Raw genomic sequence first — 19714 nt, 5'->3', positions numbered from 1 at the left:
TACTAGTGTATTAATTAAATTCCATAAGAAGAATGTAGATTAATTAACCACCAATTTATTATACTAATACTAAAATAAACAATTTACAAGTCAATAAGAAATGGGAAACATTCTTGATCAATCCCAAACTGGAATTTTTAGCTTACCCTATCCACAAACTTAGAAACCCAAACATATCGTAGCATATGCACTTCTGAAGCCCAAACTGCGAAGCACAATCCACTGTTCGTAATCCGCTCTCTCTCAACCACGACGTCCACGGCAACAACAACCACAACCACATTCAACCACACACTCCACTACCTAAAGATATCCATATTATATTGGTACTACTACCACTATCCCAAAATGTCACGAAATATCACGGTGCAACACCCATATCTAGTAATAATACCGTTAAACATGTTAGTTGTGCTATTACGATACCCCCAACGTATTACGATAAAGCATAATACTTTATATTATACATAAGTTGACATAGTGCTGTAAACACATTACAATACAAAAGAATTACTATAATACAAATCGAGCAAACGTACTCCTCTACAACAACCTAGTACATACAGCTACACAACCCCACCACTGTAATAAACACTACCTTGTACTAGTAACACTATATTACACTACACTAGCATTATGAAATAAGCTATATGTTTGAATAATCCAAATAACAATATACGAATAGTATTGTCTCTGCGTGATAGTACACCATGCTATATAGTAGAGTATTATTGTATTATTATAATGTATTATACTATTATTATACTGTATTATGGTGTTATTGTATTGTATTATTGTATTATTGTATTACCAAGATATAATTACAGCCCATACAGTAATATTTAATAATAAATAAATAAATATATACACCAAACGGGGTTCGAACTGCTGCTATTTTCCTCTAGAAATATAAATAGCGACGATTACTCACACACACACAAATAGGTGTGGTGTAGAGGTGTTTGCTTAGAGTCATCAGCAGGGGCCAATTGTCTTTTCAAAAATTTGGTAATGTTGATCATATATAGTAGATGCTAATTATGGTTTTAAATGAATACTTACTATCATATAAACTCTAGTTCTATCATTGATTAAATAAGCAAAGTACTATTATTACCATTGTCTTGGATATGGATATTGATATGGAGCAGGAATTGGTCTTGTTGACCAAGAAGTTATTGGTGAGTCCTCCGACGTTGACACCTGGGGATTTGTACAGAGCCGTGACAATTGTGCTGGAGATTACCGGTTCACACAAAGTAGACATATCAATGGTAGACCATCTGACGTTGTCGGCCAATGTGAAGATTGCGAGCTTCTTCTCGAGTCTGAAGGCTTCGGGCCTTGACCACAAGGCGGAATATATTGCTGAGGCTGCAAAGGCTGTATTGCAGTTCTCACATGTGGTCGAGATCGATCTAGGGAAGAGCGATCCTTCAGATGTGGTTGTGGATATTGTTGGGACAGGTGGTGATGGGCAGAACACCTTCAATGTCTCGACATCGGCGGCCATTGTGGCCTCAGGTATCCCCGGTATCAAAGTGTGTAAGCATGGTGGTAAGGCCTCTACTTCGAACAGTGGTTCCGGTGACCTGATCAATGTGCTCGGTGTCATCTCCTCTAAGGTCACTGCTGAGACTGTACCTGAGTTGTGGCACAAGAACAACTTTCTGTTCTTGCTTGCCCCATACTTCCATTACGGTTTCGGTACTACCGCTAATGTCAGAAAGCTGATGGGTATCCCAACCATCTTTAACGTCCTTGGTCCCTTGCTGCACCCAGTGATGAATGTAGATAAGCGTGTTCTGGGTGTCTATTCGAAGACTCTGGGGCCCGAGTACGCTAGAGCAGCCTCTATCGTCTACCCTGACAGCGAAACATTTGTGGTCTGGGGTCATGTGGGTCTCGATGAAGTCTCACCAATTGGTAAGACTTCTGTCTGGCATGTGGTCAAACCCGGATGTATAGAGGAATTCGAACTGGAGCCATCCATGTTCGGACTACAGGAACATCCACTGAAAGACTGTTTGTCCTACGGTCCTGACAGAAACGCGCAAATCCTGAGGGAAGATATACTCTCCGGTAAATATAAATATGGTGACAACAATCCAACATACGACTACATACTGCTGAATACAGCAGTACTGTACTGTCTCAGCCAAGGCCACAGAGACTGGAAACTCGGTGTACAGAAAGCTGACGAATCACTACAATCAGGCGCTGCTCTACAATCCCTAAACCACTTCATCGCTGATGTTAAGACCTTGTAAGAAGAATAAAACAAACAAACTATCCCTGCATAGATTAAAAAAGCACTATTATATAATTTTATGATAAAATAAAGCATTACAATATATGTATCATTATTATTATTATTCATAGCATTGGTCATCTTATACGTAAAACGCGAACTTTTATTATGACCATCACCTTTCAGTATATTTATTTTTTTGGCGTTCACAGTAATGGCTTCTTCTCAGAAATCTTTAAATATCATAATGCTATGTATAAGTATTCTCATAGAGTATTATCAACAAGACTTGATAGCAGATCATTATTTTAAGCAGCTAATAGCATTATACTTGATTTTTTTTTTAAGGAGTTCTTTACCTACCATCGTTCTGAAATATAGCATTTTTGTGGTACGATAGATAATACATTAAGGGTTGAATGTCTGAAATCAAGAACTTCGAGTTCACTCCCATTGGATATGTGAAATCCAAGCAAGGGGTGAACGATCCTGCTGAGACAGCCATGTCACCTACCACTGCTGGAGGACAGAGGTCTCCGCGTCATGTAAACAAGGCGGCTAGAAGAAGTATAGACGACACAGTTAATTCGTCCAGAATAGCAGACGAGAATGATACATTTGATGATACATTGCCAGAGTTAGAAGTACGAAAGATCTCACAGTATCAGAGAAGAAATTTTCCTCAGAAGAATAGTCCCAGAGTACGCGATGAGAATAGGAATGATGAACGTGCCGAAGTTTCTGATATTCTAGCAAAGACATCTAACCCAATAAAAGACCAGGAGAAGAAGATTAAGGACTTAGAACATGAAAATACAGTGTTGAAGGTTAAGAATGTGTCTTATAGGTCATTATTAGCGAATTACTCTAATACTCCAGGTTCTCAAAACAATCTTAACCTGATAGAAGAGGTTAGTATATGGAAGACGAAATACCTAGAAACCAATGAGAAGTTAATAAAAGTGAAAAGAGACTACGAAGAATATATTAACCGGATTGAGGCCAGCAAAGAGGCCGATAATAATACTAATCTTAACAATGGGCAGATCGATCAGGCCAATGTCTTACCGATAGATAATCCTGAGTATATTAAGGAGAGAGAAACTATATTAGAGGAGCTTGAAAAAGTTACTAATGATTTCAAAGATCTTAGGAAAAGATATAGTGATATTGAAAAAAGGTACATGTCGCTTCAGGATGAATTAAAACACGAGCGTGATGATAAGAGGTATATGGAAGACCAATATAATGTTCAGATGGATGACTTGAAGAATGAACTTGGTGATAAATTGAAAAGTATTCAAGAACAAGAAAAAAAAATTAGTAGTTTAGAATCACAGCTCGAATCTGTAGGTACACAAAGTGGTAGTGAAACTCAGGGATTAATCCAAGAGTTGAAACAAAAAGATAATAACATATCTGAGTTACAGAATACAATTGAAGAAAAAACTAAGAACATCAGAAATATAAAGAATGAACTTTCAGAGAAAGAATTACTACTTAAGGAAACAGAAGAGAAATACAAGTCAGTTCAGGATGAATATAATTCTTACAAGCAACAAACTAAAAGTAAGTTATCAAACTCTGAACATGACCAAACAACATCTACACGTCAACTAGAAGAATTAAAGTTTATCAGAAGTCGACTCGAAAAAGAGAACAAGGAATTAAAAGATCAAATAACGACGCTGGAGAAAGATTTGAAAAAGTCAGAGAATAGAAATACAGAAATGAAGGAAGATCTACAAAGAGCTCAGGAACAAAATAAGTCGTTAGAAAAGCAATACTCCGAAAAAATCAATCTTTTGGCTACCAAACTATCAAGCACTGAAAGTGATCTTAACGAATCCAACAAGCTCGTGGATAACTTAAAAAAAGATCTTACCGAAGCTAAGTCCGAATTGGACGATGCTGCTAAGACTATAAAGGAGTTGCACCACGAGATTATTCAAAATGCGACACGGTCTAAGGATCAAATAAATGCGAAGCTATTAGAAAGGAACTCAGAGATAGCGTCATTAAAACAAGAAATCGAAACCCTTGATGCAAAACTCTTTGAGACTAAATCTGAACTTGATCGAATCAACAGTACTTCAGAAGAAGATCATAAGCTTGAAATCAGAAGACTAAAAAATAATTTTGAAATGGAGAAGGAATCCATAGAAAGGGAGGTAAAGATTCTAAGTACGGAAAGAGAAAGACTAGAAGATATTCATAAAATGGAGATTGAAAGTTTGGAACGGAAGTATGATATCCTAAAAAGGGAAAATGATAGAATACTGAATCAAGAAAAAAATGAAAATAGATCAATGGATCAATATATCAAGGAGAAAAATGATCATATAAAGGAACTTAATGAAAATATAAGGACATTACTCAATGAGAAAACTGATTTTCAGACCCAATTAGAATCATTCAAAGAATCCAAGGAGCATTACAAGAATGATTTGAAGGATGCCCTATCTACCATTGACCGTCTGAAAGTTGAATTGACCTCTATAAAAGAGATGAAATTCTCTGGAGACAGTAATGTGGAGAAAAAATACAATAAACTGAAAGAAGAATTCAAGCTTATGAAAAAAGGTTATTTGGATGAGATGATAAAGTTGCAAAATAGAAATCGTGAGTTAAGTACAGAGATTCAGAAGCGTATGGAAGGATCATTACCCTCAAGTGCTCAGGGTCTTGTTCGTGACAAGCTAGACTACTACAAACTTAAATATAACAATGAAGTGAGACAAAACAATGATCTAAAGGTAATAAACGAGTACCTGAATCGCGTTTTACGAGCTAGTGCCCAGGATATTAGATTAAACCTTTTGAAAGTAGAGAATGATCTCAATATAGATATTCAAAGGGACAGGAATGGTCTAGCTTCAAATCCGCTGGCAGGGAAGCGACCATACAGCAGCAGCGATGATTATCGTGGCGCACAATATCGGAGATACAGTTTTAAAAAATTGCGCTTCAAAACAGTAGCTCTGGCTGTACTTTCCGTAATTAGGATGCATAGAACTGGTAGGAAACATAATTGGGATGAACAACGTATTAGATACCTACAAAGAAAGATCATCACAGAAGAAGATCGTATCACTTGGTAAAAATGTAATATTATTTAATTTTTTTATTCTTTTTTTATTTTTTTTTGATACGTTAAAATGATGTAAATAGATACTTATATACTCAATTCTTTAACTGCATTATCCAGCCTATCCTTGAACGAGTCAGTTATCAGTTCAATCTGTTCCAGCAACGCAAAATAGTCCTCCAACTCCTCACATCCCTGCAAGATGCTCCTGAACCGTGAAATGTTCTGGTCAATCAGCTCCTCCACTATCCCAGCAACCAACTGGTTCTGTGACTTGATCACACCAGTAGTATCGAGCTCAATCGACTTCACACGGTCGCTGATCCTGTACAAAAGATAGTCATAATCTACACTGAGCTTGTCAATGCCAAGAGAGGCATCGTCACTAGCCATCTGATATATCGCTAATTATATAGTTTTCACTTGGCAGAGTTACTAGAATTTCCAAATATTCTTAAAATATGTGAAATTTGGCATTTGCCAGCCATTTTCGTCGTCGCTGCCCTTTTCGCTGCGAAAGGGAGTTTTTGGAAATCCAAAAATTTATTTTAAAGAGCAAACCATGAGAGAAGGAAGAGCCACATCAACGTTAACTTGGTATCTTCTGTATCGTAACCAGCTGAATAGTACCTTAATAGAAATAAGATAAAGTCTTTTTTTTTTTTGATTGGGGGCCCTTATCGTAAGCTATAAGAAAGGATCAATAGGAAAAAAACAGGATAAAAACACAACATGCCAACTGGGATTTACTTGACTGATGGGCCTGTGAGAAGGTCTCAGGCTAGTGGTAATCCGCTATTGAGGAAGATTCAACGTGCTTGTCGGATGTCATTGCCTGAGCCAGATCTTGCTTTAAATTTGGATGTTGCGGACTATATCAATGAGAAGCAAGGTGCTGCTCCTAGAGATGCTGTGTTTGCTATCGTCAGGTTGATTAACTGTCACGATAATCATACTGCTGTGTTTGCACTAGCACTTTTGGATGTCCTAGTGAAAAATTGTGGTTATCCAGTCCATTTGCAGATCTCTAGAAAGGAGTTTTTGAATGAGTTGGTGAAGAGGTTTCCTGAGAGGCCACCTATGCGGTATTCTAAGGTTCAAAGACTGGTCCTGACTGCTCTGGAGGAGTGGTACCAGACCATCTGTAAGACTGCCACTTACAAAGAGGATTTGGGCTACATCAGGGATATGCACAGGTTGTTGAAGTACAAAGGCTACTCCTTCCCAAAGATTCAAGAAGAACACCTGGCCGTCATGAGACCTAATGACCAGTTGAAGTCTGCTAGTGAGATTCAAAAGGAGCAAGAAATTGCGCAGGCCGCCAAATTAGAAGAGTTAATCAGACGTGGTAGACCTGAGGATTTGAGAGGGGCCAATAAGCTGATGAAGGTCATGGCTGGTTTCAAAGAGGACAACATAGTCCAGGCAAAGCAAACGATAAACAACGAATTAAATAAATTGAGACGCAAAGCTGATTTGTTGAACGAAATGTTGAGCTCCGAGCAACCTGATTTATCAAGCGAGTCTATCGAGGAACTCTACAGTGCTTTGAAGGTTGCTCAACCTAAATTTCAAAAGATTATCGAAGAAGAACACGAAGATGATAACCTGGTACAGGGCCTTTTGAAGTTTAATGATACTGTGAACCAATTACTAGAGAAGTACAACTTATTGAAGATCGGTAACAAACAAGCAGCTTCAGCAATCAACCCAGCTAATATTAGTGAAGCTAATGATAACAGTAATACTGGTGCTTTGGCCAACGAAATTAATCTAATTGATTTTGATGATGAGCCTTCCAGAGATAATAGTAACGAACAATCCACACAAGCTAAGGCCGCCAGCCCATCTATCGATGATCTATTTGGCGATTTAAACATATCACAAAGCTCCGGTAACAACCAAGATTCTTTTGGTGCTGGTGGAAGTATCTCTCTTGGTGCTGGTCAACCTTCCGTTGCTACTTCAAATGCTAATGCTCTCTCCAGTAATAACAATAGTGATCTTCTTGATTCAGTATTGGCTTCGCCTCCACCTTCTTTAATTCAACAAAGTAACAACCCTACAACTACTAACCTAAATGATGTTGATGATCTTTTGGGTGACTTTGTTTCAAGCTCAAGCCCTGCTCCTTCTCACGTTTCTCAGAGCGTTGTTTTATTTAAGTCCAATGATGTCGAAATACTCCTGGATATCGAAAGAGAATCTGACAATACTTTGAAAACTAAGGTAGCTTTTAACAATCCTTCATTCCAAACTGTTAACGATGTGGTATTCTCTATAGCAACCCCTAAATCTGTTATTTTGAGATTGGAACCTCAATCAGGTAACACTCTGCTAGGAAATGCTAAGGGTGGCATTACTCAAAATGTTTGGCTAGACAACGCTCCTGTCAACTCTCCAAAACCTCTAAAGATAAAATGGAAGGTAACCTATTCTATTAATGGGACACCAAAGGAAGAAACTGCAGTCTTTGCTCTTCCAAAGGCTTGATATTTTAAGCATTGTAAACACTCTCTCATTTATGTAATATAACCTAAGCTTACTACAATATAACCTATTTTTCTTAAACACTTCATTTTGATATTGAAAAAAGGACTCTTAGCTTATGTACGTTTGATATATTTTGAGTTAAATAATCATATGTCATTAGATGGATACAGAGCATATAGGTATAATCAGCAAATATTAACTTGTGCTATGAATATATATATCGGTAAATACTATTTCTGATATTTCCTTAAGATTTCCTGTGGAGTTGGAGATTTGATAGTACTCTTTGAGTTATCAGATAAACCCTCCACCGTATTAGAAGTATCTACAAAATTAACAGCTTGGGAATCATTACCAGTTGTTAAGTTTTGTCTAGGATTTATTGGCATACCTGATCTATTAGTACTACTAGCAGGAGCCATCGATTTTGGAGCATTATCAATACCCGTATTCACTGGATTTCCAATTGAAGCAGACGGTGAGCTTTTTGCTTGTTTTTGTCTTCTTTGGGCTTGTTGCGTTTTTAATGACTTCAGATAACTCTGGGCAGCCTTGAGGGCAATTTCAGGTGCAACACCAGGATTTTGTCTGATAATTTTCCTTACATAACTGTCAAGTATCTTCTTCTCGGAGATTTCCTTTTGATCAATTCTTCTTTGCATATTCATCGTTTCCGACTTTACTGAATTATTAGAATCATAGTAATTTCCCATTACCTTATTGTTGTTTATGTTGTTCATATTATTAGGGTCTATTGGATTAGAAACGTTTTGCTGTATTATATTCGAAGTCATTTGGCTTGCCACATTTTGGAGGTTTGAAGGCTTGTTGCCTTGAGGGATATGTGGCTGATTGATCGGCTGCTTCCCTTGTGCCTGTTGTAATACTGGATGCTGTCCAACCATAGCGGAAGAACCCTGAGCATTCATATTGGCACCTGGATATTGTTTTAACTGCAGTCTACTTTTGGCAGTCCTTCTTAATTGTAAATCTCTTTTTATGGATTCATCACGCTGGGCCTTCAACTCAGACATTTCAGCAGGGGTTGGCACTTTCATACTTTTACTATCTAGCATTTTCCTAGGTTGAGTAGGATTTGGACGAGGGGCATTTTCTCTCTTTTTTATCGTTTTTCTCATTGCCTCAAAAACACTAGCCCATCTTAATCTCCTATGTCCTCTTTGAATTGATTCAGGTCCTACTCCTAAAGGTGATATTCTTCTATTTTGTCTTTGCTGAAATTTATGCGCTTCAATGAGCCACTGCTGAGCGGCATGCGCACGAGGTCCTTTCAGATCAGAGAAACTAAACTTTTCATTTAGCTGGACAAATCTCTCAAAACATTGCCATGGGGTCCTTCTTTCTATATTAGATAAATAACTATTACTTGGACGCCTGGTCATTTGAGCACTTATTAAATCCCAGTTATAGGCATATGCGCTAATGTTCTTCACCAATTCTTGATCATCTTCAGGTAACCATATCGTTGGGGTCCTATTTTGTAAATATCTCAATGAAGGCACTGAGGGAGGCCTTAAATAGTGGTTTCTTCTATTTCCGTAAAACAAACCTCTCCTCCTACTTAGCTGAAGAAGGTTTTGTTCTTCATCAACCAATTGCTTTTCTACAATTTTGTAAAAATTTTCATATTCCGGTATAACTAGAGATTTCGATATGGGAACCATATCTAGCTCATCTAAGTTAAAGTTATGTGTTTTCTCATCTAGTCCATAATATACTGGTAATTGGGCTAGGATACTACTTTCGACCTTTGAGAGTTCTTTATCTGAAAATGAGAGTTTAAACATTCTTGGTTTTTGTTGTTCAATATAATACTTATAATCTTCTTCAGAAATTTTTGGAAGCTCCTTAGGAATTATCTCATCATTTGGATTTGGTCTCTTCAATAATTCTGAAATATTAATTGTGTCCTCCACATTTTCCTCAGTTTTTTTATTCTCTTCATCCTCGTTAGGTGCTTTTGAATCATCTTTGTCATCCTGTTCATTACTACCATCCGCGGTTAATGTCCTGTGTTCTATGTCGGTTGCTGACTTAACAGGCTCATCAACATCCATTTTATCGCCGGATTCATCATTTATATGCTCTAATATGTTTGTTTCTGCTTGCATTATTTGACCAGTTCTTTCTTCTTCTGTAGATGTTGCTTTTACATTAACGCAGCATACTTTCCCATAATTCCAGTAATCCATAACTGCCTGAGCAAGGGTCGCACAAACAGCGATTTTGTATCTCCGACCTTCAACAAAATCGTCTCTCATCCATTTTGCCTCTCTTAGAAGCACACCGTGATGTGTCATATCTCTGTCGTATGGATCCACAAACCTTTTTGGTTGTCTAAGTGACCACAATCCAGACCTCCTTAGCTCTTCAATTCTTGAACTAACCACAGTAACCCTTGATTCATTAAGTGCTTCGTTCATCATATCTGAGGTTAAAACTTTATGGGCCTTTGGGATCAAACTAATCAGCGGTAGAGTTTGTGCCATAAATCTCAGTTCAGCCAATGGGATACCACTTGGAATCTTCGACGGAACAATATCTTTCATTATCATATACATGGATTCTTTTGCATCAACACTGTGTTCATTAAATCTATCGTATGTTGGAAAATCATCCTCAATATCAAGTCCTAGTTTTGAGCGTATACAGTTTTGCGCCATGGAGGGTTTCTCAATCGGAGTAGGTTTTATCGGGAATGAGTTAACCTGGTACCTTGCTAAATCAGTGTCATAACCGATTTTCCGTCTCTTTCGAGCAGAATCGTCAAGATATCTCTCTTCATAGTGTTTTCTCTTGTTAGATATCCACACCATAGAAGGTGAATATGGAGAGACTTCCTTGACGTATACAACAGCTTGATCCTTCGTACGTACCACCTCTTGTCTTGTGTTATTGTCCCTTGATCCGTACCGTAGAGGGGTAAGAGATTTCCTGAACCTCTGAACTTTTAACATGGGGAGTCCATATTTATCAAAACCTTCTTCAGGTTTCACATCTGTACTCTTCTTATCGACTTCATTATCATCCAAAAATTTATGAAGATCTCTCACAAATTCGTCTCGCTTCTGTTTAACATTTATAATATCATTCAGCCTTGATAAACAATATAATTGTGATAATTTCTTATTCCGTTGATTAAGAATCTCTCTCCTTGCTTCAGCACCAGAGGTCGGAGTAGCCGACCGTGATGACGAGGCTGACATTTTTAATTCTTTTACAGTGTATATTCTTTTTTACAAGTCAGAACTTAGAACCAAAAAAAAATCTATCACTTATGGTTTGTTGCCTGTAAATTTGAATAGACTAGGGTATATCTAAGCCCGGGATCATTAACAATCTTAATTTCTGAATGTCACAAAGAACCGTAATTTAACGGTCAGTAGACTTTCTTCAACCGGCAAAAAACACACACAACGCCTCTATATCAATCAAGAATGACCACAACCGTGCTGAGCCAGATATATTGCCGTTATATACCCCTTGTTTCTTGTCCTAAAGTACCTTTTCACCTTGCATCTTGCGACATTTCACCTCTCTTTTTGACATTGGCCTTAAAGCCCAAAAAACAAAACAAAAAACAAACAAACCATGTGATTTACGTAGAATGTGATATACATAAATTAATGGTAATACCGATTGTTATATGTACTATATTATATGATATTATTATGCATTTCTACTATATGAAGGTGTCCTTATACTTATATTATGATAGATATGCTAAAGGTATGAGAAGGGGAGAAAAGCGAACCGAGATTCTTATATTTAACGGTAATGAAAGAAAAAAAAATAGGCTCTACCAGGTGGTTATTTCTTGTTCTAGTTCATCGATACTCTTGACCAAGCTATCGTGATCTAAGATAATGTATGTTGATACCAGACCCTTCTTGGCCTCGCCGTCAAAGTGAATCTTGGCGTGCTTTTCGAAGAATCTGTCTTCTTCATGAAAGTAGTCGACATCTGTACGGCTGTGGACTCTTTTCTTCGACCTAGCGCTGGCATCACCTTCCGCTTCATCCATGTCGAAGTTTACCTCGTATTTCCTGCTTACTATCACGTAGAAATCGTATGGTTTGTTGTTATCCCTGGCCTTCATGGCGTCCTCTAGTGTGATACGATATAGAGGTGGTACGACCTCTGGAGGCATGTTGATTAGTCTCTCGCTCATTACAAGGGCGCAGTCCTTGTTACTGGTGCCCACTGTTTGTAGAAATGTGCCAATTCTTGGGTCAACTTTATTCAAGTATTTAGCCCAATCGCTGTTCTTGTTCTCCTTGTAGTCAATGATCGATAGGAAACAGTATGGGTCCGATTCCTTACCATCCGTCTTGATTGTGGTGGTTGGAGAAGCAAGAATCAAGTCCGATAGCGCGCTGAGCTGCACTCTGTTACTCTCCTGAGGACCCAACAGCTGTCTAGCAAGATGCTTCACCGCATGGAAATCCACATCGGGGTTACCGTCAAAGAAATCAAAGTCTATGTTAACAATCTCTTCCCCTTCCTCAGCACCAACTTCCTCAGCCTCAGAATCCGTACTGCTGATATCTATCTCGGACTCCTCATCCTCAACCGGATCATTCTTGCGCTTCCTGTTAGCCAGTTCACTCAATTTTAAAGCTTGTACCATTATTGTTTTTTATTACCTAGTGACCAACGTTCAAAACAATGCCACAACAACAATGTTAATCAAATATCAAAGTTTAAACTATAATTAATCCCAGTAATATACCCAGGAAACTATCAAAGCTCATCGCATAAAAAATTTTTTTCAAAAATTTGTTCATTAAAAGAATTTTCCACAGAAAATGGCGTACAACACCATTTGATTTATTATATTTATTAAGATTTATTATATTATATTACATATTGACTAACGTATTAAGACATTAGATGGATTAATCCTTCTCACCTATTTTCTCTATAGTGACCAGGCCAGCGGCATTGGCGAAGCAGTAGAATTTACCTGTTTGTGGGTTTTCGTTCCACTTCACGCAGGTTATGTTGACACCTGGGGCGTCTATTTCCATGCTAGTCATTTCTGAACCGTTAAGCTTATCTACCTTGTAGTTCTGATCTAGTCTGTAGCTATGTGTGTTTGGGTTGAAGTCCCATTGCCAGAGTTTTAGAGCTCGCCCTGCAGCGGCACTGTTCTTCGTACCGGTGAGGAGCCTTCTAGCAGCGTTGCTAACGTAGAGAGACCCCGAGCTAGAGCCGTAAAGAATCAGTGGGTGGAGTATTGAAGAGGCCACGGAGCTGACGTTTGTTTCGATAGAGCTCATGGTCTGTTGCGAGAAGGCAGCGCGCGGTACAACACTTCTCAGGCAGTTGGCACCATCGGCGTACACCAGGGCGTACAATTGCGGTAAGTATACCATTGGGAACATGTTACCACCACGGAATCTTGTCACATTGGTCTTTGTGGTGAATATATTCCGTGGGTTAAACAAGTAGAAGTATCCGTCTACAGACAATGTTCCTACCGTGTCAGCTTCATAAGCAGAATGAGCTACGACGATAGTGGTAATGTACGATGAATGCACTTGAGAGTAGAAAGATGGTTCTCTATAACGCTCAGTATCTGAGAGATCAAACTCCGCTACGTAGCCATTTTTGAAGCCGCAAATGAGGCGTCCCGTCGATAAGAAGTCATATGTAGTGATGCAACTATTTGTGATACCAAGGTCGAGGCTAGCTCCTTTGCATAGAACTCTCTTCTCTCTAATGGAGTCAGGAATTTCTAGAACTTTGACATTTCCCGATTGTGAGGCAAAGAAAAGGACGCCCAGGGATGACTTGTTAGGTTCAATGCCTTCGTGCCATCTGAGGTCCCATATTTCACCATAGGGATGTAAGATATCGAACTGTTTTTTCAAACTCAACGTGGCTGGATCAATTTGGTAGATTTGTATACAAGAAATGTGGGTTTCCTGGTCGAACATCCTCAAGTTTCCATCCGCTGTGGTACTCCGGTACTGCGATACGGCCACGGCAAGATATTGTTCATTGGAGGCAAGCCCCGCGAGCCATGCCATATCAGTTACAAGACCACCTGCATTAAACACAAATCCATACCTTTGGTAATCTGGCAAGACTGGGAATTCAGCTCTCTGTCCGGCAGATAATGTGAACCCTGTGTCTCCAATAACGTAGTCAATTGGATTCTCATTAGTCTTGAACAACGTTTGGTACTGTTCTTCAGACAATTCATCAAATTGAGGGCTATGCTCAGCTATTAGTTTCTCAACAGCTGCCTTCTCATCCGTAGCACCCTTTGTACCCAATTGACAGGATTTCTTCGTCCCTAGCCAGTATGGAGATCCAGATTGTATATCCTCCTGCGATACATCAAATAGACACGCCTCAAATCCTTCCTTGATCTTCGCCAACTCCAGTAACCGCTCCCTGTTCAAACCATAAACTCTCTCAATCTTGTCTCTAGCAGAGGACAAATCCTTTAATGATCTGATAATCCTGCCTTTCTGTTCCAACGTAGACAAAACACGTTTCTTCTCACCACTTTTCGTAGAGATCTTGTTCCTCTTGGGCTTCCTCATCAACTCCTCATCTATCACCGAATCATCAACCTCTTCAGCGACTTCCCCAGGAACGAAATCATCATCGACTTTCTTCTTAGGCCTACCTCTTGTTTTCCTACTCTCTCCCAGCTCCTTCAAAGCAGCAGCAGCAATTCCATCACCATCATTAGTTACATCAGTCATAGTAGAGCCTGTTTTGGCGTTACCATTGCCGTTATTAGTGGAATTGGCGTCGGCAGCCTTGCGTGGCCTACCTCTCCCTCTCTTCTTTGGTACGTCCTCAGTCATGTTAGTTTTAATATCTTATTGTTCTTAATGGGGATCTCCTTGTGTCTGTTCATCGATTGGGTTCGATGTTTATCCTTCTTATAATTAGGTTCATCGGTTCGAATCTCGGTTCGTCGAAATTTTATTGTTTTAAGTGATTTCAATGATGAACTTCAAACAGAGGCAACTCAAAAGGGTTAAACAAAGCTAAGGGTATTGATGGATAGCGACGAGGATTCTGATGACTTCTTTATGGAGAAGGAGGTCTATGATGAGGACGAGAGGATAAAGCAGGCGTTGGAAGACAAGAGAGGCAGTGAAGAGCCACCGAAAGCTCATGCTCAAGCTCAAGCTCAAGATCAAGCTCAAGCCAAGCAAGCCCCACAAGAGGAAGCTAGACAGGCTAAGCAAACATCAGAAGAAGAAGATTCTGTGGGAGAAGAAGACGAAGGTAGTTCTGTGGGAGGAGAAGACGAAAGCTCTACGGAAGAAGTAACAGAGAGGCAGACGCGGAAGGGCAGACGAAGGAGCGCTAGGCTGAATGCAGATGTTGTAGTTCTAGATTATGATGATAACGAAGATGTTGAGCCATTGAATAAGCGGACGAGGTCTAGTGTTCAGGAGCCCGATGAAAACGATATATTCTTCCAGAGTTTAGCCAAGAGGAGTAAGAGTCTACCGAGTGTTGCTCGGGAGACCGCTGAATCCCGGAGCCAGGATGACCGTGTATACTACGTGCAGTTCATCTCTAGGATCGACGGGACCCGGGGTAAATCTTTACAGGTAAAGGCTCTAGGCAGACACGAGTTTAACAAGCTTGTTACTGCTGCGTTGAGTGGGTTTATGAAGACGTATGGGCTGCCCTCGGTGATGAAACCGCTGTACACTGCCGAAAACACTGTGCTGTACTGGAACAAAGTGAAACTTCTCGGGTTCATGACGTGCAATTCTCTCAAGATCCCCCAGCGGTACGAGAACGAGGTCTGTTACCTCGAGGTAAAAGTAATACCGAAGGACCAGGAGGACGAATTCATCGAGGCAGAGCTCCAGAGCCTCCAAGGCGAGCCACAGGATGAGACGAAGACCAAAAAGACCCAGGATGAAACGAAGACAACACAGATCGAGGAGTTCGAGAAAGAGCTACGGGACGATATCGCACCACAGGACATCATCAACATAGAGGACGCTCCCAACGTCATGCGCGTGGCCCTGGTGGGCCAGGACAACAAGAAGATAGTGGTCAACGTACGACCCTCCACCGTGTTCGACAAACTGATCCAGTACTACAGGATCCAGAAACAGCTCCCGCAACGCGCCAGGATAACCCTGGTGTTCGACGACGAGGAACTCAACCCACACCAAACTGTAGCATCCCAGCAGATGGAAGACGAAGACATGATAGAGGTGAGGGTTGCGTTGTAGTAATATATACATAGCCCACATCCGTATAAATATTTAATAATATTAACTATTGTAATACTAAATCACATATAACGACGCTGTGGCGAAAACGCAGTGGGTTTTTTTGGCGGGGAGGCCCTTTTTAAATGGTTCAGATGGCTAAGTTAACAGCAGTTAATTTATTCTATAACCCCAACCGTGCTCTATATTACAGCAAATACAGATATCGAAGATGACTGGTAAAGAAGATAGGAACGAAGAGGAGAGGACGAGGACGTTGGAGGAGGACGATGAGTTTGAGGACTTCCCTGTGGACTCGTGGCAGGACAAGGACACGCTCGGCGCTATAGACACTGTGCAAGGAGAGCATATCATATGGGAGGAGAACTGGGACGACGTCGAGGCTGACGACAACTTCACCACCGAGCTGAAACAAGAACTCGAGAAATTCCAGAAGAATTGATGTACATAAAAAAAAAAGTAATGCCATGCTAAACAATACAGAAATAAAATACAATATAATATAATGTAATATAAATTAAAAATACAACTAAAAACAATGCAAACATGTGGAAGGTGCTTTATAGTAATATATACTAGTCGAAGTACTGAAAATAGAATCACGTGATTCACGTGATAAAGTTACCCTGATTTCTCTTTAAAGTGGCAAAAAAAAAAAAAAGAAGCGGAATTTGGGCCGCCCCTTCGTAGAATGGCTCTTTCACAGGGGAGAAGGCCTAAAAGGAAGACGTTGATATTAGATAGTTTCAGTTAACCCTTCAACCCCAGTCCTATAAACTGGTATACCACGAATAGGATACGGATATAATGGCTACATTGGAGGAATTGGATCAAGCGGTTGATCTTGATGAGGAGATTTTGAGTCTATCTGCACAGGAGTTGCAGACGAGGAGTAAGTTGCTGGACAATGAGATACGTATTTTCAGGTCTGAGTTGCAACGGTTGTCTCATGAGCACAATGTGATGTTGGAGAAGATAAAGGATAACAAGGAGAAGATTAAGAACAACAAGAAGTTGCCGTACCTGGTGTCGAATATTGTTGAAGTGATGGATATGGATGAGATAGAGGACAAGGAGAACAATGAGTCCAATACGCAAGGTGGTAATGTTAACCTGGATAATACTGCGAACGGGAAGGCTGCAGTGATAAAGACGTCGTCGAGACAGACGGTTTTTCTACCTATGGTAGGTCTAGTGGAGCCGGACAAGCTGAAGCCTAATGATCTGGTGGGTGTCAACAAGGACTCGTATTTGATCTTGGACACGCTGCCTTCTGAGTTTGACTCGAGAGTGAAAGCTATGGAGGTTGATGAGAAGCCTACAGAGACGTACTCCGATGTTGGTGGTCTGGATAAGCAGATTGAGGAACTAGTGGAGGCGATCGTGTTGCCTATGAAGCGTGCAGACAAGTTTAAGGAGCTGGGTATCAGGGCTCCAAAGGGTGCTCTGATGTACGGTCCTCCTGGTACAGGTAAAACCTTGCTGGCTCGTGCCTGTGCTGCTCAGACTAACGCTACATTCTTGAAGCTCGCTGCACCTCAATTGGTTCAAATGTTCATCGGTGAAGGTGCCAAACTAGTCCGTGATGCGTTTGCTCTGGCTAAGGAGAAGGCACCATCTATCATTTTCATTGATGAATTGGATGCCATTGGTACAAAGCGTTTTGACTCCGAGAAGTCTGGTGACAGAGAAGTTCAGAGAACTATGTTAGAACTACTAAATCAATTGGACGGTTTCAGCTCAGATGACCGTGTCAAGGTTCTGGCAGCCACTAACAGAGTTGATGTTTTAGATCCTGCTTTGCTGAGATCTGGTAGATTGGACAGAAAGATAGAATTCCCACTTCCTAACGAAGACTCAAGAGCACAGATTCTACAGATTCACTCTAGAAAAATGACTACAGATGATGATATAAACTGGCAAGAATTGGCCAGGTCTACTGACGAATTCAATGGTGCCCAATTGAAGGCTGTGACAGTGGAAGCTGGTATGCTTGCATTAAGAAATGGACAATCTACTGTAAAACACGAAGATTTTGTGGAAGGTATAAGTGAGGTTCAAGCTAGAAAGTCAAAGTCGGTTTCCTTCTATGCTTGATTTACGAAAATATTTCTACTATCTATTGAAATGTTTCATATTTATTGGGATAAGTAGTAGAATGAATTTTATTAAAGATAGCTTCTTATCTTTGCATCGGGTGTCCTATTTTTGTTATTATCATTTGTAATATATCCACCTATATATAGTTTTAATATTATGATATATCTAGGAGCTTCTTCCATTATTAGCATTGTTAACAACTAGTTTAAAAGGATAGTTCTAAGTACTTAGTCTAGAACAAATATACGACCATCTGGTCCACTACATAATACTTTGCTTGTTTCTTTAGGATGCCAAACTACCTGCGTTACTGGGGTCTTTGATGGTATATTCATGGACTTAAGCATATTTGTCGAATTCCAATCCCATAGATATACTCCTCCTTTAGCATCACCTGAGCATAGGAACCTGCCATCTGGAGAGAAGGTAAACCCTATACCGTAGCCGGCAGAACTGTGGCCACTGAATTTCTTATTAGGATGCCTCTTATACTTAGGTTTCATACCGAAAGTGTAGATAACGTTATCCATACTTTGTGCGCAGAAATAACTCCGCTCTGGATGTATGCCTAAATAAGGCATAGAATGTTGGGTTGTATCACTTATTTGCTTAATGGGAATATTAACTTGGTTATTCCATATTCTCACAGTTTTATCCTCAGAGGAAGAAATAAATCTTGAACCATCAGGGAAGTACTTCACAGATAGAATGCTACTTAAATGATGGTCATATACTTGTACTAGTCCGTTTTTCTCTGACACTCTAGTATCATAATGCTGTATCTTAGAACTAGAGAGTCCAACTACAAATTCATTACTGTTAGTGGGCCGGAATTCTGCAGAGTTAGGAATTGAATGTAGGTGAACCCTCTTAGATACTTTTCCAGTTTCTGTATCCCATATTTTCAAGGAGTGATCAAACGAGCCACTTAACATCTGTTTTGCATCAGCTGTAAAATCAATAGTTTTAATCGGTTTAGAATGACCGACATAATCTCTAAGACACTTTCTTTCGTGATAGAAATCCCATATCTTGACTTTATTATCATTACCACCAGACAGGAATAAATGACCTGTTTCAGGTAACATCTTTAATGCTGTAGTACCATTGTAATGCCCTTTATAACGATATATTACTTTCTTTGGCAAATAACACTTCATTACCTTCTTATTGAAATCAATATCAACATCCAACGGTGGAAATAAAAAGGATCTCCCTTGATAATCCCTTTCCTGTGTCCCATAAAAAGTAGATGTCTCCTGAGTATTCTCATCAATTTTGTCATTCTCATCACCAGCATCCCCTTCAGAATCACTTTTATCGATAGTGCTACCTCTATAGACTAATTCATCATCACTATTGCCCCTAGCGTTGCGTTCCTTGCGTTCCTGACGTCTCTGCTTCAATTCCCGTTTACTAAACTTGATCTTTCTCTTCCCAAACTCATTATACTCTACATTAGCAGCATCTTCGTCCTCCGAACTATCTCCATATTGGGCCAATAAATCCATCTGTAAAATAAATTCACAGCTA

General features: G+C 39.7%; 11 protein-coding genes across 11 annotated transcripts; 6 read left to right on the top strand and 5 right to left on the bottom strand.

Annotated features, from left to right (window-relative positions):
- Window positions 1-1130: 1130 nt before the first annotated feature.
- On the top strand, window positions 1131-2270 carry TRP4 (anthranilate phosphoribosyltransferase; the record flags this gene model as incomplete). The annotated part of the gene is made up of 1 exon (XM_071053088.1): window positions 1131-2270. The coding sequence occupies one exon, from the start codon at window positions 1131-1133 to the stop codon at window positions 2268-2270; it is 1140 nt and encodes a 379-aa protein (XP_070911338.1).
- Window positions 2271-2670: 400 nt separating this feature from the next.
- Window positions 2671-5352, top strand: SPC110 (Spc110p; the record flags this gene model as incomplete). The annotated part of the gene is made up of 1 exon (XM_071053087.1): window positions 2671-5352. One exon carries the CDS (start codon window positions 2671-2673, stop codon window positions 5350-5352), a length of 2682 nt encoding a protein of 893 aa, XP_070911337.1.
- Window positions 5353-5426: 74 nt separating this feature from the next.
- CNL1 (Cnl1p) lies at window positions 5427-5732 on the bottom strand (the record flags this gene model as incomplete). The annotated part of the gene is made up of 1 exon (XM_071053086.1): window positions 5427-5732. One exon carries the CDS (start codon window positions 5730-5732, stop codon window positions 5427-5429), a length of 306 nt encoding a protein of 101 aa, XP_070911336.1.
- Window positions 5733-6071: 339 nt separating this feature from the next.
- Window positions 6072-7832, top strand: GGA1 (ubiquitin-binding protein; the record flags this gene model as incomplete). The annotated part of the gene is made up of 1 exon (XM_071053085.1): window positions 6072-7832. The coding sequence occupies one exon, from the start codon at window positions 6072-6074 to the stop codon at window positions 7830-7832; it is 1761 nt and encodes a 586-aa protein (XP_070911335.1).
- A 230-nt stretch (window positions 7833-8062) lies between these two features.
- EAF1 (Eaf1p) lies at window positions 8063-11059 on the bottom strand (the record flags this gene model as incomplete). The annotated part of the gene is made up of 1 exon (XM_071053084.1): window positions 8063-11059. The coding sequence occupies one exon, from the start codon at window positions 11057-11059 to the stop codon at window positions 8063-8065; it is 2997 nt and encodes a 998-aa protein (XP_070911334.1).
- Window positions 11060-11652: 593 nt separating this feature from the next.
- On the bottom strand, window positions 11653-12483 carry BCP1 (protein-transporting protein BCP1; the record flags this gene model as incomplete). Its single annotated transcript, XM_071053083.1, has 1 exon — window positions 11653-12483. One exon carries the CDS (start codon window positions 12481-12483, stop codon window positions 11653-11655), a length of 831 nt encoding a protein of 276 aa, XP_070911333.1.
- A 268-nt stretch (window positions 12484-12751) lies between these two features.
- TFC6 (transcription factor TFIIIC subunit TFC6) lies at window positions 12752-14680 on the bottom strand (the record flags this gene model as incomplete). The annotated part of the gene is made up of 1 exon (XM_071053082.1): window positions 12752-14680. One exon carries the CDS (start codon window positions 14678-14680, stop codon window positions 12752-12754), a length of 1929 nt encoding a protein of 642 aa, XP_070911332.1.
- A 198-nt stretch (window positions 14681-14878) lies between these two features.
- ESC2 (Esc2p) lies at window positions 14879-16081 on the top strand (the record flags this gene model as incomplete). The annotated part of the gene is made up of 1 exon (XM_071053081.1): window positions 14879-16081. The coding sequence occupies one exon, from the start codon at window positions 14879-14881 to the stop codon at window positions 16079-16081; it is 1203 nt and encodes a 400-aa protein (XP_070911331.1).
- A 211-nt stretch (window positions 16082-16292) lies between these two features.
- SEM1 (proteasome regulatory particle lid subunit SEM1) lies at window positions 16293-16523 on the top strand (the record flags this gene model as incomplete). The annotated part of the gene is made up of 1 exon (XM_071053080.1): window positions 16293-16523. One exon carries the CDS (start codon window positions 16293-16295, stop codon window positions 16521-16523), a length of 231 nt encoding a protein of 76 aa, XP_070911330.1.
- Window positions 16524-16888: 365 nt separating this feature from the next.
- RPT5 (proteasome regulatory particle base subunit RPT5) lies at window positions 16889-18178 on the top strand (the record flags this gene model as incomplete). Its single annotated transcript, XM_071053079.1, has 1 exon — window positions 16889-18178. One exon carries the CDS (start codon window positions 16889-16891, stop codon window positions 18176-18178), a length of 1290 nt encoding a protein of 429 aa, XP_070911329.1.
- Window positions 18179-18408: 230 nt separating this feature from the next.
- On the bottom strand, window positions 18409-19692 carry CDC40 (Cdc40p; the record flags this gene model as incomplete). The annotated part of the gene is made up of 1 exon (XM_071053078.1): window positions 18409-19692. The coding sequence occupies one exon, from the start codon at window positions 19690-19692 to the stop codon at window positions 18409-18411; it is 1284 nt and encodes a 427-aa protein (XP_070911328.1).
- Between the last annotated feature and the right edge of the window lie 22 nt (window positions 19693-19714).

The sequence above is a fragment of the Nakaseomyces bracarensis genome (assembly GCF_045282275.1).
Source record: "Nakaseomyces bracarensis strain CBM3 chromosome Unknown Scaff10_0, whole genome shotgun sequence".
Lineage (NCBI taxonomy): Eukaryota > Fungi > Ascomycota > Saccharomycetes > Saccharomycetales > Saccharomycetaceae > Nakaseomyces > Nakaseomyces bracarensis.
Note: the sequence above shows the minus strand (reverse complement) of the source record. Positions and strands in the feature narration are given on the sequence as shown.